The following is a 23,784-nucleotide window of genomic DNA, read 5'->3' as shown; positions in this document are numbered from 1 at the left end:
GACACAGCTTCCCCTACGAAGTTTCCCTCGGGCGGGGCTTGTGGGGCCCGGGAAGGGTTCACACGCCCCGGGGAGTCTAAGTCCTCCCGGGCACCCAACAGCCACCCTGTCTGCGTCCACATGGGCTCCTGTCTCTCGCTCCCGGATCCTGGGACAGTTGAAAGGATGAGATTTTTGTATCTCCTTGAAGCCACCAATTTCCCATTCAGGAATCTACCCTAAGGAAGTAATTGTGACTGTGGGTAACGATTCAGCATCAGGGTTGGCCGTTGCTTAGCAAACGTTGGAAAAGTTGGAAAGTCCATAAATGTTCAGAAACGGTAAATAGGTTAATAAAGTACAGCGCACATGATGGACTACTCCGTGATCACTAAATATTGTGCTGCAGAAGAGAGTGCGATGAGCTGAAACGACGTTCACAATATGGGAAGCGAGAACAGTTACAAAAGAGCACGTGACATGATTATGCTGGAAAAATAGTAAGTATTTGTCTGCGTGAAGGTTAGCGTGGCCACCCGTGCTCCCCTCTCAGCGGATACAGTGCAGGGGTGTTTTCCCTATTCATACTGCCCACATTTTCCCCAAGGAACATGTCTTATTTTGAAATATGAACATAAAAGCCAGTTTTTTCTAGATCCCTGAAGAGCATGGGAGAGGTTGGGTGGGACCAGGAGCTCTGAATCGGATGAGGGGACCTTCCCAGCGATGCCCTTCGTCTCTCCCTGACAGCAGCGTCAGAGAAAGATGCATCGTGGGCTCTTTTCCTGCCTCGGTGGTACCTCGTGTAGGACCCTGTGCAGCGGAGAAGACAAGACACGAACGCGGAGCTGCCCGGCTGCAGCCTTCCCTGCCTCGTCTAGACTCCCAGGGGGACGGGAGGAGGCTGACTCAGCACTTTACGTCCATTTATTTCGCTCAGTCCACCCAACCCTGAGATGGGAGCAGCACTTCCCCTGCTTTGTACACAGGATGCTGCGCTCAGAGAGGCTGGGTGACCTGGGTACCACCTTATAGCACAGCCGGGACCCGAACCCACTCCGCCCTGCCTGTTCGGTTACCTCTGCCCATCACGCTGGCTGCCTGGGTTTATCAGAGGGTCTAATGAAAGCATCTTCTTGGGACCACCCCCACTGGCCGTACCCCGTGGCCCCTTTCCTGGAGAAGTGGGCACGGAGACTTCCTTCCACGCCCTGAGAAAAGTTCATGTGAACAGGGCTTTCTCCACAGGGGTCCCATCTGGCCGCAGACCCTCCTGTGGCTCTGCCTCCCAGCAGGGCAGCCCCGAGGGATCCAAAAAGTCAGAGGGAGGTCGGGGACATGCTGCTTGTTTGATAAATTAGGGAACGGGCTCCCAAGACTGTCAGCGGAGAAGGAGAAACCCAAGCAGCTGCTCCCCAGAAGCTTCCTCTGTCCTTCTGAGAAGATTGCTTCCTGTCCTGTGCAGGTTCCAGGCCCACAGGCTGTCTTCCCATGATAGGACACCAGCTGCATCCCCCCATCCTGGGTACCACCAGTTCTCAGGGCCAGCATCGCGCAGTTGAAGGTCAAGTGAGCCGGGTTCACACCGCAGCTCTGCACCAGAGCACCACCCGACCTCAAGGAAGTTAATCAGTGACCCTGAGTCTCCGTCTGCTCGTCTGGAGAAGCGAGGACGACGGGGTACACTTAGCCTTGAGGAGTCAACGAAGAACCTAAGAAAGCGCTTCGTAGTATAACAGACACTCGGATTTCTATTTTCTTTCAATCCTGTCAAAAGTTCATGTCCTTTCAACCTTCAACCTTGTTTCCTTTCACAGAGAAGAAAGCCTTCATTTTCTTAGAAGTAAGCACAATAGCACAGGGGAACATACACAAGATCTTATGGCAGCTCACAGAGAAAAAGTGTGACAATGAATATATACATGTCCATGTATAACTGAAAAATTGTGCTCTACACTGGAATGTGACACAACATTGTAAACTGATTATAAATCAATAAAAAATGTAAAAAAAAAAAGTAAACCCAAAAGTTCTTCCTCTCCATCGAGGGTTCTCTTTCTCCAAGTCACATTGGCCCTGAAGTCAGCAGCCACTGAAGCTCCAGAAAGTCAAGAAAATAATAGTGTTTGCATGTCACACATAAATGACCCCAAAACCCTCTGGTTGTGAGTCCCAGGGAGCCCACCCACCTGCAGGCTGAGACCTAGAAGCAGAAAAAAAAGAAAGAGAAGAAAATATCACTAACCTTCGTGTAGTTGCTGCCAGAGGTCCGGTCAGAGGGGAGAATTATCTAGTGGGGAGGGGAGGGGCTGGCTATTTAAAGTGTGGTTCCCACTCCTCTGCGGCCCTTGTAATTCTAGACTTGGCCCAGCCCACATTCCGCCCTCCTGCCTCTCCGTCCCCTGCTCCCCTCCCCTCGGCAGCAGACTTACACACACACACACACACACACACACACACACACACACACGAAGGACTTCCTGCGGTGCTTCCACGTGAGCTGGTCGGCAGCCCGCTCTCCTCCTTGAGGACCTCGGGTCTCTCCAGAGGGGCCCTGCCTTCCTCCCCTCTCTCCAGCCCAAGTGCTCCTACAAACCCAGCAAGCGTCGGGGCTTCTTGGGCAGGTGCTGGGTAGATGAATTTAAACATGTATTTATCTTATCATTTTGCAGCTTATGATTGGAATGGACAGTGATTTCGTATAAATATAGGTAGATTACAGAACCCTGAGCTGTCAGACAACTTCCCAAACACACACATACACTTCTCTGCATATAGAAAGGTCTGAAGAAATATTCACTGAACAGTTACTAGTAGTTACATTTGGAGAGTAGGGTTGGGGTTGGGAGATGAAGTCAAGAGACATTTTTCACTTCTGCTTTTTAAGCTTCAGTATTGTTTGAATACTCAAATAATGTGCTAGAATTGATTTTTTAAAAATAATTGTCTAAACACAGGAAAGGAAGTGCCAATGGCAGCAAAGCGAAGCCCCACACCTGGATGTGGGGCTGGGGGAGCCCCGCCCCGCCAGGGCGGAGCCACAGAGTGAAGGCGGGGCTGCTGGCCCTGAGGCTGGTGGTCCCTGGTCTGGGGCCGCTCCCGTCACTTCCCAGCCTGCAGCCAGCGGGAGCAAGGTGTTCAACTTTCAGGTCCTCGTCTATTTCTCATCTATCGAGAGGGGAGACTTCCTTCCCTGGCAGGGTCGCGAGTGTGTGCAAAGGGCCTGACACGCGGCAAGCCCTCATTAACCCCGAAGGACGGGTTCACGGAGAGCAGGGACGGCTCCTGAAGGGATGGGGCTGAGAGAGCCCTGAGCAAAGCTGGCCCCTGCCAGACAGTAGGAACGAGTCAGGGGCTGGGACGGGTGACTGTGTGGGTCGTGGACGGTACAGATGTGTGGAAACGGCCGAGGAGGGTAAGGGAGGCCACCTCAGAGATTCCAAGGCAGCTTCCATCTCCCCCCATTAAAAAAAATTACTTTTCTGGAGTAGATTGACATCCTTGGGCCACTTTCCTCATGATTCTTCCACGAGATTAAAATGTAAACTCTTCTGACCCAGAAATCACAGAGCACTGATGGGGCGCCAGGCGCGCACCTTGTTTTAACGACCTCGCATCAACCGCAGGGGGAGGACGGCCTCCTTTCCAGCAACATCGCCTCTGCGCCCGGATCGCCTGCTTTCGAGACTTCCTAAGTCAGGGCCGCTGGATAATCTGGCCCCAGCCACCTCCACCCACTGTCTCTCCCTCTGTTTTCCAACAAGTGCCTCCTCTCCAGCCAAACTGTTTCTTCAATGTCCCCAGAGACATCCTGCCTCTCCCGTCTCGCGTGCATGCCCTCCCCCAGCCCCTCCAGGGTCTTCAAGAGCCACTCCCGTACCACGCTCCCCACGCGGCTCTCACTGGTCACTCTGCCCCGCTGACCTGCGTCCGCTGTGGCCCTTCCGTGGCCGTCTGTGCATTTAACTCAGCCCTCAGTCCTTCCTGCAGTGTTCTCTCACTGGTTCCAGGGCAGGAGTTGGTGAACTTCTTAAGGGAAAAAAAATTTGTGTTCCCTATTCCCAAGGAACACAGTAGGTCTGAACGCACAGTAGGTGCCCACACGTCTGCTCATCGGGTCAGCGTCTGGCTTCCAGATGCATCAAACTGTGCAGAGCCTTTATATAACTTCCATATAAACTTACAGTCTGGGCCCAGCCTAAGAGATTTTGGTCCAGTATCTCTGGGGTGGGGCCCAGATTTCTCCGTGTTTCCTGAGCTCCATGAGGTGAACCTGGTGGACAAGCAGGCTTGGAAACCACTGCATCTGAAGAAGGCGACCGTGTTGAAACCCGTCTCTAACTGAGGCTCTGTCCGAAACACCCCCGAGTCTATTCGGTACTTGCGTCATGTCCAGGGAGGAAGGTCAGGTCACACGCCCCACACAGTGTCCCCGCCCAAGTCTCAGGATCCTCAGCAGTTAAGGGGCTCTTAGCTTCACCCTCAGCCTCCATTCCAGCCTCGGCTGCCCACTGAAATCGCCAGACCTTCAAAAATGACTGATGTTCAGCTCCCAACCCTAATGATCTGGATTGTTCTGGGGTGTAGCTTGGACATGCGGTGGTCTTTTTAAATTCTTTTTTGTGGGGGTGTTAATTAGGTTCATTTATTATATTTTAATGGCGGTGCTGGGGACTGAACCCAGGACCTCATGCATGCCAGGCACGAGCTCTAGCCCTGAGCTATGCCCGCTCCCTGGATGACTCCCTGGGTGACTAGTGGGCGGCTGAAGCCAGAAAGCTCTGTAGCCCGAGTCCTCCGGCTGCTGTTAATGTATTTCTCATTGTGTCCTCAGGGAAGATGTATTACAGCTGGTCTTACATTTGAAACGCTTTTCGAAAGCCACCCTCAGCTTTTTCCTCTCCAAGATAAATAATCTCAGAGCCTTTCATCTCTCCTGAGCCCCTTCTCCCGCCCCGCCCACTGTTCCCTCAGCTCTGCAGCTCAGCATCCCCAGCAGGCTGCAGCGGCCCAAACGCCCTCCTGACTCCTCCACGCCGGGGCCTGCTGACGCCCTGGGGTTGTGCTGGCTCCAGCAGAGGCTCCGCACTGCTGACTCAGACCCAGGTTCCACCAATCAAGACTTCAGCACTTGAGGAACTCTGAGTCCACACCAGCAAACCAACAGGCAGAAACCTAAAGAGGTGACTGCGGGAACAGGGTAGTGAGTTCTGCACGGGGACCAATGAGGGCGGAGCAGAGGCAGGCAAAAAGACAGGGCATAAATGGAAAATGAGGCACATTTGGTGTGATGGAAATTGGGTAACCTGGGAGGCAGACACCAAAAGCTCCAGCCCTGATCTGCCCTGATGGGCCACACGGCCTCAGGCGAGCCATCCCACCTCTCCGGACGGACGGCTTTCATACGTGACATAAGAGGGGAGGCCTGGGTCTTCTCTGGGTCTCCCTTCAGCTCTGAATCGTCCACAGCTGACCTCAGGCTGCGATAGAGAAAAGAGATGGCTTGTCTCCCCTTCCGCCTGGTCTCCCAGTTCCAGTCATCCCCAGAGTTATTCTGTCTCAGCTCTGATGGCAGTGAGTCAAGTCCAGACGCAGTCCCCCGAACGGAGCTTAAGACAGTACAGCACCCCCTCCTGAACACAGAGGTCTCACGGCACTTGGCCCCTCAGCAGATACTTGAAACCTTTGAATGAATTGAAGACGTTTTTCTCAGTCTCCAAGAATGAGCACTCTGAATAACGATCAGTCACAGTGTTCACCTCTCCATCAAAGATGGCACCTACCGACACTCAGCACGTCAGGAAGCCATCGTGTTCGCACTCACGGCCCCGGTGCCGGCACTTCAGCCCACTCTCTCTTTAGTCTTTATTGACAACCCGACATCATCTGGGCATCACCCCTGACTTACGGGGAAGAAACAGCTTCTGCGAGGAGAACTGAACTGCCCAAGATTCCAAACCTACAAGACGCACAGTTAGGAGGGACTGGGGATTGAACCCAGGACCTTGCGCGTGCTAAGCACACACTCTACCACTGAGCCACAGCCCCTGCAAAGATAAGCCATCTGTGAGGGAAGGCTTGGATACTATCCTACTGGTAGCAGAAGCATGGAAACGTTGACATTAGGATGCCTGGAAATCTCAGGATTATTATTCTAAGACAAGATTCAGGAGATCCACTGTCTTGTCTATCCATCTATCTGTAGATGTCTAGTATCTGTACTAGGTCCTGTCTATCTATAGGTACTGGACACCTGTCTATGGACTGATAGATCTGACCCATGCCCTGCCAAGAGGTGAACTTGCCACAGGCAAGTGGATTTACAGGAACTGACCTTGGAAAGGAATGATTATTTATTCGTTTACAGACTTGGATGAGGTACGTTAAAACTCTGAATCCTGCTTCGAGCTTCCTCTCATGCTTACCCTTTCTCACCACATATCAAGAAATCAGCTACACTAAGCCGCCAACTTCCCCACGCCCGGGAACAAACTGGGCCCTCCCAGGATGCACGGAAAAGACGAGAGAGAAATTTCAATGAGGAGGGAATCCTCCCATTTCCGCATCTGTGAATGGAGCCCAGGACTGGAAAATATGGCATTTTTTGCTGACAGCCTCCAGAAGCTCGCGGCTACAGAAGGAAGAGGAAAATGTACAGAAGGAAACAAAGTTGCAAAGACTCTTCACTGTACCTGCTGTGAATCTTATGGATTTAAAAAAAAAAAGTTGAGGAAGTCTGATTTCTTCATCCAGAATTGTGATTTAAACATTAAAAGAAGGCTTCGCACGGACATTAGAAAGGATGTGAACAATCTGGAGTGTGTCCAGGGGAGACCACCGGTCGGGTGGAGGGACGTGGAACGCGAGAGGCAGACTTGGCGGGGTTTGGAGATTTCTGTTCTTCTAGGCAGCAGGGAAGATTCGTTCTCTTGAGTGCAGGGGGGGATTGGCCCAAGGGCAGCTATAATTATTCCAAATTGCAGCAGTCTTATAAACATTCAGCTCAAGTGGAAAAGTTACTGCTCTTCTTCTCAGGGATGTTGGAAAAACAAAGCCATTAGCCTTTTCTTTCTCATGCTGACGTGAACAGGAGGGTGTGGACAGTGAGCGGCATCAGGCCCCTCTCCCGGGCACGGCGGCGGAATCTGATGCAGCGTTTCACTCATATGACACACTCTCGGGTGACCCCTGCCCCCTGGTGCCCACACCCTCACTGACTCCTCCCCGGGAGTGTGGGCTTCCTCAGGTGAGATGTGCCCAGCCCACTGCACCTGGTTAGTTACCACTTGGGCGGGAGGAGTCTGGGCAGGACATCGAGTAGAGCCGGGTTAGGGCAGACGGAGGGGTGACTTGAAAATGAAGCAGCAAGAACAAGTGGGGCTCGGCTAGGAAGGAAAGAAGAGGGCAGGGGAGGGAGGCGGGCTGGAGGGGGGCCCTGAGCTCGTGCGCTGAGCCAGGGAGAGGCTGACGGGTGCGCGAGGCCTCAAGGAGGGGACAAGGGCTGGGACTCACTGATGGGTGCTGGCCTGACACACCTCTCCTGGACAGAGGAGGAGGGGGACGTGCAGTGACTGGGAATCTGAGAGCCCTCCTGTGGCTTCCGCCTCCTCCTGTTACGGGGGGGGGGGGGGCTCTGCTGAGGGAGGAGACGTGGTGGACGGGCTGCTTCTGGGACGAGAAGCAATGCTAATCACACCAGCCTCAGTGTTCCAACAGGGTCTCTGGTGTTTCCATGACAAAATAAGCAAAAGCCAAGGGCACTGGCCAAGACCAGGTGAGCGTGAGTCGCTCTGGGTTCCAAGGAGAGTGTGGTCATCCGTCCTGCGCCCCCACCAAGGAGAAAGGGGCAGGGCTCAGCCAGACGACCGAGGTGCCAGGTGGCCAACGGGTGCAGCCCAGTCTGGAAAGGGAAGGGGCCTGGGCTTTGGATGAGGGGAGAGACTAACCCCCAGGCCAGGGACCGAGGCAGGGGGCTGGGTCAGGTCCATCAGGACACGTCTGATCCTCTCTCCTGCCCCCAGAGCTCGCCGCAAGGTGCGGGCCTGGGCCGCACGCGGGAGTGCTTGCCGCACTCTGCAGATTCAGCCCAGGTGCAGGGGAGACTGCGGGTAAGCTCCAACACGAGTGTCCGTGACCAAGAGTTAGGTCCTCTAAAAATAAAGTAGACACTCAGATAGGCAGCTTGTTCCCTCCTCAGGGAACTTTTCTGTCATTAAATGGAAATTTGGACCGGGTGTCCCAAACCCCTCTATCTTCCTCTAAATTCTATTAATGTTTTCATAGAAACATCCTTAAAAACCATCTGTCTTACCCTCTCCCAAGGAGAGGGGCTGTGACCTACACGTCTTTGCACCCATGCGGACTAACCCATACATGGTAGGAAATCGAGACTCAAAACAAGCTAAGTAACTAACGTGCGGTCATACAGAGCCCAAACCCAGATCGTCATTGCTAAATCCCGCATTCCTCACCTTGTGTAACCCAAGAATCATCATCTGGGCTTTGGAAGCTTTTGTTTGCTGGTTTGTTTCTTAAAACTACTGAAGCCTCTGTGCTCATCCCTGGCGACTTACCAGGGCTCCTTGATACAAGCTCCACCAGCCGGAACCACCAAAACCATCTTCAAGGCGTCTAGTGGTGCCCCTTTTTTTTTTTTTTTAATTAACCAGATACACATCCAAGCTAGTGATTTCATGGGACTTTCCTACATGGAAACATCAAATTATCTTTCTTCCTACTAATGCAGAATACAAACCCACTTCAAAGAGCAAGTAGGGGAGAAAAGTCAAATTCTGGGGTCACTCCGAGCTGAGTCACCGGACGCACAGCCCTGGAGAACACCCCTTTGTGTGGCGCACCCCACACCCCGCTACGTGAGGCGCCCCAGTAAAGGCTCAGCTCCCCAGTAAAGGTTCTGGTATCAACTGCAAGGCGAAGGCCCCGTGAAGGACTGGGTCCAAACTGGGAAGATCCCACATCATTTTTTTAGAGGAAAAGGACTTGTTAGTCCTGTGAAATTTCAGGCCTTTTTTTTTGATCTGGTTCAACCAGATTTTCCCTCCTCCTCCCCAACACACACGTGCACAGGGCACTCCGTGCAAGAGGCCAATTTCACTGCAAGCAGAACCTCGGCACCGTCAGCAGCGGCCGGTCCCTCACGCCCGCACGGCCTGTGAACCTCAGTGACGGGAAGAAAGCGCTCTTTACTTCTCTGGAGTAAGCCGCAGCGTGAACTCGTTCGAAGAAGTAGGCGGCCAGAAGAAAAGGAAAGTACTTCCTCACCTTCCCTGTCATTGCTGGTTCCCTGAAAAGGGACAGACTCTCACGAGCCAAAGGTGGGGCAAGGCCTGCTGCTCACACTGGATTCTCGCAGCGGACAGGTGAAGTCCCGAGGAACCACTTTCCGGACACACGAGGCTGGTCGCACTTGAGGCCAGCTCTTTATTTTGTAGGGAGCAAAGGCACATTAGAAACTGTTCTGCAAAGGTTAAAAGTGGCTCTCATGCCCACGCCCATGCCGAGTCTACCTCTGCTTGGTTGCCACGCAGCACTGACACCAACGTAAATGACAGAGTGGGGGGACCTGAGCACATGTAAAAATGTTTATTTTTCAGATATAATGCAAATAACCATCTCTAACATTCTTTCAGAAAACGAGAAATGCAAAACATGCTCAAAAAAACAAGAAATCAAGTCATACTTTTCATAAGGCACCACCAAAAACCCTGGTAAAGTTGAGCCCATGTTACATTTAAGTGTCTCACTAACAGGTAAATAAATACGTAGGGGAATAACCACTAGGGCCTGAGGCTGACAGCCGTCCCCGGTCGGACGCCTCGGAGCACCGCCAACCAGCACACGCAAGACACACCGGTCAGAGCCCGCCACAGCCTCGCCCAGCGCGTGCGTGGCGTGTGTGGCCTGCGTCGCATAGTGGTGACCGGATACGATCCAGGCCCAGAGAAGACTTCAGTCCAAACAGATCAACAGCCGCTCTCCTTCTCAGGCCGTAAATACTAATGCCACTTGGCACATCCAGATCCAAATTAATGACATGTTTAACAAAAAAAAGTGGGATTTCAAAAAAATGGGAAAACGCCAGTTGGTTGCCTGCTTTTGAAAGTTTATACTCAAGGGCCTACTGCTGAAGCAACTTTCTACACACACACGAAGCTAGTTTGTGTGTAAACCTTTACGGAAACTGCCAGTTACGTGGGGCTGTAACACCTTCATTTCCCCACAATTTAGTTTTCAAATCCCACTCCTTTCAAAAAGTGGATAATCCCACCCTTTGAAAGAAGGGCTTCCTCAGTGTTTCCTTTCAGCCTCCTGCTTAAGTGCTGGCGACAGTCACACACACACACTACAGAATGAAGATGCTGACAAGTAGCACCGAATTGCGCCCGGGACCTAAGCACTAGGAGAAACACGTAAACCGATGCTTCCCGGATGCACGCCGACGCCAGCGGCAGAGGCGCTCGTGGGGGCCTGAGCGTGGGCGTGCACCGTGGGCCACCGCGGATCTCGGCTTTGCTCTTCAACCCCCCGAGGCGCCTCGGGCGGCAGCTGCGGTCCCACCGAGGCACCTCCACGCGGCTCTGGGGCGCCGCCTCCCGGGCGGGGACAAGAAACGCTGTTGTCACACCTGCAGCCAGGGGCTGGGCGGTTCCCATTACCTGCTCTGTGACCTACCAGTCTTCCTTGTTCTTTCCATAACCTCTGCCAAAATACTTTACCACGAAGGCAGTGAGAACACCTTTGAAAGAACTAACGTGCTGATGGTGAAGAACTGTGACTCTGAAGAGACAGGAAAGGGAGAGACAATGTAAATCAAGATTTAATATGAAATACAACACCGCAGAATGGAGTTCAGTTGTAAGTTAAGTGATTTCCTTTGACCAAAAAAAAAACCGTTTTATATTAGAACATAAGCATTTCTTTAAACAGATGAATCTTCGCTCATTAATTCCAAAGCTGTACAACTGTGTATGTTAACTTTTCTTTCTTTTTTAAATGAATGTCTCTCATCTGTTCTTCTCGGCCTTGGTCTAAATGGTCACAAGTCAGACCAAATCCTCTGTGACTCTCAAATACAGTATCAATTAAATGACATATTTAAGTTTCAAAATGTCAGAAGATAAGCAGGAAGCTGTTCTTGGTTGGAGACTGCCTTGCATTTTTCTCTTGGGTCAGATACGCAGGCAGATCCTGTACTACGGATGTGAATGACTCCCTGAACAGCCAGCTACACCCACCCGCTGCACTCCAAAAACAAAGCACCTTAGCCGGCGTCCTCAGCACCCTCAGGCCCCTCCACTGATAGCTGAGTAATGAAGGAAAAATTGAGTATTTTTTAATGCATTTCAGGCAGCCACCACATAAGACCACGATCTTTAACCAACAAGCATTTGAAGATTTTTATAGAGACCAAAAGGCAAAAAATATTGTGCTTTCTTTTGTAACATTAACCAGATGACATTCTTAACTAAGTAATATCTTTATATAGTTTGGCAAAATGAAAACTTGCAATTTCTACTGAAGTCTTAAATCACACATACATTTGAGATGAGATTTTCAGGACAGCACAGCAATGCTTATGCACCTCCTAACAGGTCAAAACACTTAAGATGTGGTATGACGTTAAAGGAAGAGTGACTAAAAATGGACAGTGTGAACTACAGAGAAAGTGACTCCAGGAACCGGGTTTTACAGGGAAGGGTTTGCTTTTCTTGAGTAAGATGCCTTTGAGTTAAATCTCATACCCACTCAGACTGTGACTGGACAGTACATTTCGCTTCTAGTTACTAGAAGACATTTCTTAAAAGAGGTTGGGGCAAGAAGGGAAGCAGAGACCACAAGCTCTTGTCTGGGCCCACCCACTGTGAAAAGGGAACCTGATGAGTTCAAGTCAAACCACAGATTTTTAAACCAAAACAAAGGAACACAGGATAGTGAAAACAACATTACTGTTTTTAGTTTGTTCGGTGTTTTGTTTTTGTCCTTAAAAAAAAAACAAACAAACAGCAGTCCCCTGCTGATGAGTTTGCACGCAGCCTACCTCTAACACCTTAGCGAGAACAGGCACAACAGGAGAGAAGAGGACACAGCACCGTAGTTTCAAACGGTCACACGCAGGACAGAACAGAACCACCTCCACGGACACCGTAAGACCACGTTCCCCACAGACAGGGGCCGTTCCCCACAGACAGGGGCCAGTCCCCAAACACGGGGGAGAGCTAACTATCTATCTGAACAAAAACAAGACAGAACACCCGGTCAGGCGAGGATGGAGAAGGGAGTGCTAACTCCTTGTACTACAAGGAAGGAACGAGACTTCTTTATTAAAAAGCAAGAAGAGAGTGCAAGCCCCCAAATGGATTTCTGATGCTGAAACTGTCATGTGCTGCTGGTAACAGTAAACGTATGTATTTATATATTCATATATGCATATCAAAAAAGGAAAAATACTCTATTTATAGAACAGTCAGTAGTCAGAGACATTTAGAAAAAAGTAAAAACAAGTCCTTTTTTCTTTCTTTTTTTAAAAATGGGTTTACTAAAACAACTTGTCACCCAGAGGTACTATCAGCCCGCGTCCTCTGATGAAGCCATGGTGCTGTTGGGCAGCGCTGCTGTGGGCCACCGTCAGAGACGGCCAGCGCTGGAAACCATGGCCAGCGGGGCAGGGCTGCAAGGCTAAAGCTGGGACTTGCTGGTCTTGCTCTCGGCCACACCTGAAGCCCGGCGGCATCTGGTATACTTGAGGGAAGGCTTCCCGGAAACGCATGCAGCGCTGTGGCTCAGTAAAACATTCCGGCGTGTCTTCTTTCGTAGAAGCCTGGATCCACATACCTGCTCTTCTCTAAGATGCAGACCCAAGGCAGCAAGACATCTCAAAGCCAAAACAAGCTCTTTGCCTCGAAATAAGGAAAGCTCTTCCTCCCCGAAGCCAATCGAGTCAGACTGCTGACCTGCACAGCGTCCTCCTCAGGAAGCCAAGGGCACCCGCCTCTCGTCTGGGGTCTTCTTGGTACAAACAAGCGCACAGGGCTGAGGGCCACGCGCTGCGCTGCCATCGCGCCTCCTGACAGGAGTGGCGTTGCGCTGCCCTCTCCTAGCTCTGCCTGTGGGGCACCAAATGCCAGGTTATCATGGAAGGAAAGCGGTACTGACTCCTCTCCAACTGTCCTAACTAAGGGGAGAGCCAAAGAAGCAGCACCTCCACGGCGCTGCCCCGGCTGTAACCCTCTAGCTAACACTGAGTGGCAGTAAGCCCCGTCCTACACGCCGCGCCAGCACACAGGTGTGCTGATGCCGGCCGGCCACCTGGAGCTCAGTCAGATGTCTGGCCTTAACGTGACAAACCGTCTCGGGGAAACATGAGCAGAAACACTGGCTGCCGTACCACAGAGGATGCCCTCGGCACAGATGCGCTGACAGAAAGGCTCACACGTCCATGCAAAGAGGAAGTCAGCTCCGAGGACGTTCTCAGGAGGCCCTTCGTCTTTGGAAGCAACATTCCGAGTGGGTCGAAACCACTCTACTTGATGACTAAGTTCTCGGCGTGGTCCACATTCCCTCATGTCCCAAACTAACCCAGCACCTGCTAACTGGTCTCTTTCAGATCCTCCACTGGAAGTTTGTAGCCCATTATGAAGGCAGGAGGGGGTGCGGGGCCGGGGCTGTCCGGCCCCTGCTTCTTTGCACAGTTTAGACAGATGTAATCTTCGTTCTCAGCCATTTCTGGAGACACACCCACACAGACTTGGTGAAACCACTCGTCACAGCCACCATCACACTGCACCCAGTCCACCTGCGGGAGACAAGATCGGAATATGTTCAGGTCACAGAAACACAGAGTCCAGACTGCAAGCAAACCCAAGAGCTTTCTTGGCTTAAATGATAGCAAGTAAGTGGGATGTCCAGAAATAGACAATGACTTCTTATGGGGTTATTTTTTAAAGAAAGAAGCTGGGAAGCTAACACCCCCAAATTTCACCATAATATGTCCACAAAACTAGGCCTTTCAGGTTCTCCATTGCCTCTTAAACACCTGGGGCTCCTTGTGGGGCATAAACATATTTGAGAGGATTTGACAAAAAAGGAACTTCTAATAGAGCAGCCAAGTGGTTTAGCTGGTATTAACAGGTGTCCAGGCTCTAAGCCGAGGCAGCTACCAGTCGGGAAAGGAAGAGCGCAGGTGTGGGGGCAGTCCCAGGCACTAGCTTTGTTTCAGAGAGAGAAGCCAAAGTACCAAGAGCATTAAATACCTTTTAGAAAAGCAGTCACATAGGCCACTTTTAAAACTAATATTTTTTATTCTTCTCTTCTTCCGTTACAAATACAACTCCCTATAAAAAGTTAGCAAATATCAGAGGTCACATCTTACAAATTAACCAATTAAAACAGTCAAAGACACAGGGCAACAGATCACTCTGAGGTGTAAAAGTCTGGGCAGCTGGCAGGTCAGCGGCAGCTGCCAGGAGAACTCCGACCCTCCAGAGAGTATCGTCATCACAGCGACTAGAAAAGGGCTGTCGCTGGGTGACCTCAGGCCCCGGGCACACGGTTAACAGTGAGGTGATTTTGGCGCCCCTCTCTGGCGGGTGATTGCGCTAGTTTTCACGCCTGATGCCAGGACAGATGAGAACCTTTACGATACAAGAGCTACTCCTCCTGTTTCCAGTGCAAAAGTTGACCATTTCACTGGCAATGTCAGAAGCCACTTACAGCAATGAGCTTTATCAGAAATCAGAACAAAGTAAGGAGTGTGCAGGGATCAACTGAGGACTTCAGTGCAGCTCCGGAGGAAGAACAGAGGAGGGAGGCTCTGGCTAGGTATATACGCTGCAGGGGAAGTGAGTGGTTTTCAAAATCACTTTCCATGTTCTATACAACTTACCAAAACCATGAAAGTTATGTTAGTAGCTTCGGGGTTTCTAATAAAGGTGGGGGAAATAATTTGTCAAAATAATCTTTTTGCTTTCATTGTTCCCAGAGTCCTAGATCCTAAAGAGACAACGTTGTGTAGCATAAAGGTTACTGAATTCATTCAGAAGTTCTGAGTTCTGATGTATAATGAGAGGTAAGTCATTTAATCCCACAAAGGCTCAATTTCTCCACCTGTAAAATGGAGACAACATCTGGTTTCCAGGACTAGTTAGAGGATCAGACGACATAACGTAAGGATAATGAATGTATGGATGATGTACGGCAAAACACCTCGTCCACAGTCTGGGAGCCTGGAGGCACTTTCTTAAGCTCACAGCCTCACGGCCCTAGTCATTACTCCACTTCACACAAAACATCCTGCACCTGCAAATAACTGCCTGCAGCAGTGCTTCTAAAAATGTGTCGACCACTTAAAGCATCAGAATTACCTGTCCTGTCTGTCAAATGCACAGCTGAGACCCATCCCAAACCTACAGACTCAGAGTATCTTGGGGATACAAACCAGAAGCCTAGGTTTTTAACCAGCTCCCAAGTAATTCTTATATATTTTAAACTTGATCATCACTGGCACCATGTGATCAAGTTCAGAGAAACTTAATTACTTCCTAAAAGAAAAAAAAATTTTTTTGTTCTGTAATTGTTTCGTATAATATTTAGCTTCTAAAGTCTGGGCAGTAAGGAAAACCACCAATCAAATGTTCCTACTGTGGCAACTCCTGGAGACAGAAAAGGGAGGTGATGGCTTGTGTGCAACAGGCGGCGACACAGACACCACAAGAGGATCTATGAAGCGCTAACGTGGCAGTAGTGGGCTCAGGATGCGTGTCCTGGCCACTGGAGCTGGTAACGGGGGCTGGGAAGACGAACTGTGTTTCTCCAGGCTGCCCAGATTTGAGGTGCTCCCCTGTCTACGATGCCACCCCGAATCCCATATTACTACCTCCAGTCCTCCTAATCCAGTCCCCCTAGGGTACGAAGGTCACCAACGGATCTGTATTTGCTGCCAAGAAAAGCGGCCCCATGTCTTCAGTCTAACTCTGCATTGCACTCACTGGCTTCTGGTTCCCCTAGATCAAATCTATTACTCTTCCAGATAAGGAAGACATCATTTTCCCATTTGTGACTTTGCCCAGAGGTCCATTCCTAAGCCCAGCGCTTCCACCATCCGAAAGAAGTATATGACTTTTCTCGAGATTCTACCTCAGCCTGCAGGTTATATAACAATTTGCCCTAATAATCTAGCAGGGAAAAAACTGCCCTCTTCTCAGTATCTTTTTATCATGTTCCCCTACTGAGCAAACGCCAGCTCTACTTCTGTTTGAAATGGCCCACAGGTTCTAAGGCAAACCTAAGTCTGGAATGTCAACTGAGTCCACAGAAGGTTCTGACCCAGGGGCAACCGGCTACGTAGCAGCCTGAACATGCAAGGACACCAGATTTGGCTAACAGCATATTAAGTTCTAATAGTCATTTCACCTTTCAGTATTTCTGGGAGACATCCTTATCAGATTACAAAAGTAATTACTGAAAAACTTCACAGCTATGAGCTGTTCAAATTTTAACTGATAAGAGATTTAACGTTATCCCAAAAATAAGTTACTGGATTTGGATTGGGGGAAATGTCTGTTTTTTGAGAAATACTGACCAGAGGAAATAATGTTAGTTTGGCATTTCATGTTTTGCTATACAGTTTCATATTACACTTAAGAAAAAATACTTGGCATATTATATTTTGTTCCTTTCTTAGCACGTATCACTGCACTGGGAAAAAGAAGGCCTGGTGACTTGGTGATATGCTTAGCTTAGTCACCCAACCGAGCTTTCAGCATTTTGGCATTCCATCTCTTCTGCACCAAGGTTTCTTGCAAAAGCCAGATTCGAAAATTAAAACAATTCACTTCATCAAATACAATGTATGTTTAGAATCCTTGTGTATGTTTTTGGTGCTCTCAACAATAACCAACTCCCCCAGTCTGCTCAAGGGTAAAGGGTTTCCTAAGACACAGGGATAAAACTATTAAACGCAGGAAAGTCTCAGGTAAGTTGGGACAGTTGGCTACCCCACCTTAACATCACCTCTGTGTTGTGTCTGTGTGTGTGAGACACTCACTCATTTAGGTAACCCAACCTTTGATTACCTTCGCCAGCAGGAGATATGAACAATAAGCCACCAACAATGCAAACACTTCTGCGGAGACAATGCCCCACGAAGACTTTCTAAGATCAGAGTGGTCAACAGACAGTGTAACTGAGAGCGAGGCTCACAGACGTCATCTCTCTCTACAACCTGACAGACTTCTTACGGAAGTAGCAGTGGGTAAGGAAACAGCCCATAGTAAGAAGGCAAGAAAGGTAAAGGGGAAAAAAAGGTCTATTTTCCTAAGTAAGATGACTGTTTATTCTAATACAGAAAAAAGTTACTTAAATATTAGCTTGAAAGAATTTGCTCAAGTTAACTTGTTTAACTCTTGGTACCAGTAAGACTGAATGAAGTGGCAGAGTTCAGGGAGAAAAGGATTCTGAACCTTAAAAACTATATTTTTTGAAAACAGTTCTTCATTATTATTTTTAAAATTAATTTCAACTTGAAGGAATTTGATGATAGAAGAGAGAGATTTAAAAAAAACTTTTACATTATTGTGGTAATATTTCTCTTTTCTCTTTCTAAAACATCTTGAAATTGAGGCTAGGTACATTTCAGCAATCCTTCAAAGTTCTCTCAATCTGTACATTTTTTGATAAAACTAATATAATTACTGGTTAGAAAAATGGTAAATGTACCTTTACCTACATATGAAGGAACCCTAAAAATGGTGCAGGGTTTTTTGCTGTATATTTCGAGAACACAGATTTCCTTAAAAACTTTCTTTTCTTGTCATGCTTTTGTTCTGAAGATGTGTACCATGCATTAATTTGTTTTCCTCAGAGAAACACTATGCAAGTTGAGAAAGCTGTAAAATTCTTTACAAAGTTTCTAAAGAAAAGCATTTTTATTTAGTAAAACAGGTGTCAGAAACAAACTTGGAGAACCATAAAAATTACAAAATAATAACGATGGGCAAAGTGTTTATCATCTAAAGTAATTTCTGTTTAAAATTAAACACAGTATAGAAATACTTCATTTAAGATTCTATGTGAGCTACTGACAGATTAAGGCACCTGCTCACCTGTGTGTGTGTTCTAACAGACATTTTCCCTAAGTATTTAGCTAAATCTCCTTTTGCTCCATCAAAATGTAGATAACTTTCTTAAAAAACTTTTTTTTAAATACCTTAGAATATTAGGAGCAAATCTCAAGGCTCATTTAAAAACAAAGATCACATCTTAACACTCATGCTGCATTTTTGGTTAACAACTGCTTTCATACAGATTATCTCACCTTGCCCTTGACCCTGAGGGTACGGAGGATAATGTGCAAATTTAACAATTTCACAGCAGATGAGAAAAAAAGCTGCGTCTAGAGTTTACATGCCACAAGGAGACAACAGGAATAACAGATGAACCATATTTTAAATGCTGAGCAGAAAGCTGACAGATTAAGGGAAAAGGAGAAAAAAAAAGGGAGGTTCGTGATGGATGTAAACACTGTAGGAAGGATGACAGGAAAGCTTGAAAAAGGAACACCATGTTTTGTTGCCAGTCCTGCAACTGCCACAAAATTAAGGGAGAAAGAAACGGGAGAAGTTCTGCCAATACTAAGCTGCTAACACTTTAGTACCCAAAGAGAGACAGCCTTCTACCAGCCTGTCTGAGAAACTGATGAGAATTAATTCAAATGAAAGATAAAAATAATACACACACAAATTATGTATCTACTAAAATGCTTTAAAATGTTTATAATATAGAAAAATGCTTATGACATTCAACAAAGCAAGATACAACAGTGTACAGTATGACATGATATAAAACAAACCGTACAGAAAAAAGGACTAGAAGGAAACACGCTGTAATATTTACAGCTGTTGTCCTCGGAAGGGATGTGTGTTTTATTATATACCCATTTTCCAAAAATGAGCAGAAAGCCTTTAGTAAGTGTAACTGAAATGTGTGTCATTTAGTTTCGGAATGTGTTCCTGCACTTACATCTCAACTACTAGGGAGGGTGGACACTAGTGGAGGGAACTGGGTCTGGCAGCCAGGGAACGACGCTTCTGCTTTTGGTTCTGCCACTGATCAGCTCTGAGACTGGTCACATTCATCTTCACTCGGCCCTGGTCTCATCTGTACGATGAAGAGGCTGCACGAGGCGACCTCTCTAGGCTCTACCGGGCATCTGACTGAGGCGGGCGGTGGGGACAGCAGTGCAGCTGTACTTACTCTGTTGTTGTATTCAAACTGAGGAGCTCCCCGAATTCTAAATGTCGGGTGGTATAAGGAGACGATAAAGTTAAAACGACGAATTTACCAATAATCCTGATGGGAACACCCTGAAAGATACCTCCAGTCATTTAATGAACTAAGGTTTTTCATAAAGTCCATCCATCTTTCTCAAAAATTCATAATGTCAATGTTACCTAAACAATGACCATCACATACATACTTACTTAAAATTTAGGGCTGAAAAATTTTAAGTAGCACCTTTAAAGGTCTTAATTTTTTGCAAAGGATCTGAAAAAAATCGTATTCCATTTAGGAGAGCACCCACAGGGCATGGTGTGGGTAAGACACAGAGCACAAGGAAAGACCTGAGCCCTGCGTTCTAGGTCTTCAGGACAAATCTCAGTGCAGTCTGCCACTGCTCCTAGAAGCCGGGCCCAGGGCCGTTTCAGGAGGTCGAGGCTGACTGACGGGGCACCTAGGGCTCCGAGCCACCTACGGGGAGGCCAAGACTGTTCCGAAACCTGCTGTGGACCCAGCGACGCGAGGTCCCGCTCCTGCACGGTCACCAGCTCCTCCCTGCACCCCCCCCCCCGTCACCTTCACCAGGCACACAACCTTTCTGGGACTAGGAGCCTCACAGCTGAAAACGTTCGCGGGCGCCCCGTGGACACGCGGTGCCGGAAGGGCTGTCGCCGAGACTCACCTTGTCCTTGCAGGGCCGCTGGCAGTTTTGCGCCGCGCACACGGCGTTCTCGTCGTCCGACTCCTCCGCCCCCGACCAGTCGTACTTGGACGGGATGTCCAGCACCTTCCTCTCCCTCTTCCGCTCGGTCGTCTCCTTCACGAGCTCAGCTTTGGCGGCAGCAGCCTTCTCCTTCTTCTTCTTTCTCTCCTCTTCTTTTGCTAGCTTCTTGGCCAGTTTACTCAGCTCCTTTGATTTTTCGGCACTTAATTTTAGTTTCTTCTTTTTTGGTTTCTCCATTTTCTTTAACTCCTTGGACTTCTGTTTTCCTTCTCCAAAGAGCTGTTCTACTTTTTCTAGCTTCCGTTTTCGTTTCTTCTCTGAAGAATCCTTTCCTTTTATTTTTAATGGTTTCTCTTCCATGCTGTCATCCTTCCAAAACATAAAAATAGAAACAATTTTAAAGCAAGACATTTAAAAATAGTTTTATTCTTTTATATGAAGTATCTTGAATGGGCAAACTCATAGAGACAGAAAATAGAATTCAGGTTGCCGGGGCTGGGGTGGGAGTGGAGGGGGAAAAATGGGATTTACTGTTTAATGGGTACAGAGTTTCTCTTTGGAATAATTTAAAAGTTCTCGAAATGGACAGTGGTAACAGTTGCATAACATTATGAATGTAATTAAAAGAAGTAAATTGTATACTTCAAAGGGGTTAAAATGATAAATTTCATGTTGAGTACATTATACCCTAATAAATACTTCAAGGATATCTTAAAAAGGCAAATATAATATTCAATGAAGAGAACAGCAGAAAATAATAGCAAGCCCTAAATAAAATATCCGACTTAATTTTAGCTTACCGGGGGGGGAAAGGGCAAAAGAACACACTGCTAGCGCGTATTAACACAGCCTGCAGTACCTGTGTGTGACGGAGATGAACACACACAGCGCTACATGGACACTAACTTACACAGTAACTTTTCTGGTCTCCGTTTACCAGTGCTAAAGTTTTTTTATTAACTCAATTAATAAATTCTTGGTGGTTATCAAAAATGTCAGGAAAAATATATAAAATTGTATCCATGATCTCATTACAAAAGGTATGTAGTAACTTCAGAAAGGGACAGAAAATAGTTGTTGTGACAAAGCCAAAAAATTAGTCATTTTTCTTTTCAACTTTCTAATATTGTTGCTATTATGTGCCAAGATATGTGCCAATAAACATTCAAATATTTTAGTAATAAAAATATGCTTTGTAACAGAAAGAACAAGGGGGGAGGTACAAAAAGAAATACCAAAAAAACATAAGCTTGATAATTATTTAAGGAAAAACACCTGAGAATTCCCTTTCCTGCAGATTTCACGTGGGAAATCTTTGACAAGAACTTAAGAATCTGCAGAGTCATGAAGAACACTGGACTGCAAACGTCTTAAGGCTATCACATTTGAGCAAGCCACTGAACTGCTCAATACTTCGTGTTACCTTGTGTGTAAAATAAGGCAGGTCAGATGAGATACTGGATGTGAAGAAAATGCTCTGTCTACTGGAAAACACTATCTAAATTACGCGACCTTCGACCTGACTTCCAGACCAAAGACAAAAGATGGTATGCTAAGCTGGTGACGCTGGGTCTTCCACTTCATGAAAACACGTAACGGAAAAGAGTAATGAAAAGAACACTGGAGTCAAACGTCAGAGCTAGAATCCAAGTCTCTGTCTTCACAAATCTCCACGTCTCTGATCCTTACTTCTTCCCACATCCAGTGGGCTGAACACTTGCCTGTCTACCCTTACCGCCCCCTTCAGGGCCGTGGTGAGGATGGGTGAGAGCATAGACAGAAAGAAGGACACAGGACAGATTACCAACTGCCATGTGGGTGTAACATACACACGTGGACCCCCACCAGCCCTACCACTTCTATCTAACCATTCTCTTGCTTCTTTTCCTCAACTACTGTATTTCCCCTGCTGAACTTCTGGGTCTTACAATAATGTGTCTGGGCTAAGGAAGCCGTTCTAACCTTGTTTTCAGTAGCTCCCTTTCTTTTCAGCAGAAATGGCCTTTTAAAAAATCAAATATTACACAAAATCTCAACAAAGAAAACCATAAAGCAGAACTGCTTTGGCTTACTGACGAAGGAGGACAGAGGACTACCCACTCAGCCACCTCCTTGCTGCAACCTGTGGTAGCCCCAAGGAACTCGGATATTCTGATTGGTTTTAAAACCGCTGCATAAGTTAAGTTTTAAGTCCATACCTCCATGATATGCAGGAACCTGTCCTCAGAAGGTGGGTGTGTGGCCTGCAAAATCCGCCATATGTGCTGCGTCTCATCCAGAGACACCTCTAGCAGGTCCCCAACCATCATAAGTTCTTCCAGCTGGGCTTTGGCTCCAGGCGACAACTCCAGCACCGGAGGCTCCAAACTGCGGGGCACCAGCGGGCTCTTCCTAGGTTGCTTCCTTGGGGTGCTAGAGCCTACCCCCCAAACAGAAGATGAAACAAAAAATGAGAACTACTGGGAAAATGTAGTGTTTTCAAAGTAAAGGTTTAAGAGGATGGTGCTTCCTTCCCCAACACTTAATTTAGATGTTTAGATGGTTAGATGTTTAGATTAGTATCAGTATGAAAAATGAAATTAAAAACAAATACAGAACAAAAAAACCTAGAATTCTAATGACCACTCTAAAAAACTGGCTCAGAGCAAAAAAAAAAAAAAACAAAAAAACAAAAACCGGTTCCGAACGGATTCTTCCTCTTGTGATTGGAGGGGGAAGGAAACGGGAGAAACTCTCTTAACCCAAGCTTGCACCATTTTAGAGGATTCCACAAGATCAGGCATGTAACTGCTCCACATAACTCAGCGATTATCTGCCTAATGAACAGACAACATGCTGTTCCATAAAACCCTGAATTTTACTCCGAAGAGAAAAAAAAATTTCCCCACGTGTGACCTAAAGCAGCACGACTTATTCTTAATGGGGAAAAAGAAAGCGAGCGTAGTAGGGAAATCATTTACCAGGGAAAGAGCTACTAACAAAGCATTCCAGAGCCAGAACGGGTGTCCTTGAAAAGCACCAAGTTCCTCAGCAACTGGTAACGAACGAGGAGGGGATAAATAGCTACCAACAGGGATTTTATAAAGATAAAACGGGACTAGCTGGGACTAGCTGGCCTCTGACGTTCTTCTAACTAGGATTCAATAATTCTCTGGAAGTCTTCAGGTCATCCCTCACGACGGAAAACGCAAACAGAGACTGGCTTTCCCAAAGCTGCGCTTTCAGATTCCATCAGCATTTCATGGCCAGGTTTCAGCTGCTCCTTGCTCTGCCCCGAGGGTAAGTGATACCTTGAGAACAGCTCTTGGAAGCGGAAGAATAAGCGTGCTCTGCACAGAACGAGGGCGCTGTCCACATGTGAGTGACCACCTCCTCAGACTTGATGGGGATCTCCTCGTCACAAAAAAGGTTGGGCTCCAGGCTGCTAGAGGACTTCACACTGGCTGTGTCCTGAGGAAGAAACAGAGACAGACACTGAGAATTAGAACCACTTAACTTCTCCTGTGACGAGAATCCAAATACAGGCTTTCAGGTTAAAGCTTCTAATACAACACAGTAAAAAACAAAACAAAACAAAACAAAACAAAACAAACGAACAAACCTTAAAATTAAGTGTATATGCTATTAAGATGGAAAATGTCCACTAGGGGGAAAGACAGGAATCACCACAGTCTCAAGCTAAAAAGTAAAGAGTAAAGCTCAAAAATAATCCACAGAGAAATGAACCAACAAGAGAATTACAACTGAGTGACCTACTTCCTACAGCCTGTAACTCAGAAGAACTCCTG

At 47.6% G+C, this 23,784-nt stretch overlaps 2 protein-coding genes across 6 annotated transcripts in view; both read right to left on the bottom strand.

The window, feature by feature from the left end:
• The window catches only part of SLC6A13 (solute carrier family 6 member 13), a 33,713-nt gene extending 31,364 nt beyond the window's left edge, over positions 1-2,349 (bottom strand). The window contains exon 1 of one of the 2 annotated variants that reach the window (XM_031444353.2): positions 2,225-2,349. The gene's annotated coding sequence lies outside the window, so the exon portion shown is untranslated. The remainder of the gene's footprint in view (positions 1-2,224) is intronic. The other variant, XM_031444352.2, reaches the window with a different exon arrangement.
• A 7,218-nt stretch (positions 2,350-9,567) lies between these two features.
• The window catches only part of KDM5A (lysine demethylase 5A), a 65,594-nt gene continuing 51,377 nt past the window's right edge, over positions 9,568-23,784 (bottom strand). For 3 of the 4 annotated variants that reach the window (XM_064478908.1, XM_031444355.2, XM_064478909.1), the window contains 4 exons: positions 23,287-23,446; positions 22,195-22,415; positions 19,955-20,365; positions 9,568-13,792 (listed from right to left, as the gene is read on the bottom strand). In XM_064478908.1, the coding sequence (XP_064334978.1) occupies positions 13,586-13,792; positions 19,955-20,365; positions 22,195-22,415; positions 23,287-23,446 (999 nt within the window). In that variant the 3' untranslated portion in view covers positions 9,568-13,585. Of the gene's footprint in view, positions 13,793-14,249; positions 14,331-19,954; positions 20,366-22,194; positions 22,416-23,286; positions 23,447-23,784 lie in introns of all 4 variants that reach the window. The other variant, XM_031444356.2, reaches the window with a different exon arrangement.

Source organism: Camelus dromedarius, chromosome 25, assembly GCF_036321535.1.
Source record: "Camelus dromedarius isolate mCamDro1 chromosome 25, mCamDro1.pat, whole genome shotgun sequence".
Taxonomy (NCBI): Eukaryota; Metazoa; Chordata; class Mammalia; order Artiodactyla; family Camelidae; genus Camelus; species Camelus dromedarius.
The sequence above is the reverse complement of the archived record's forward strand: the minus strand, read 5'-3'. Positions and strand labels throughout refer to the sequence as shown.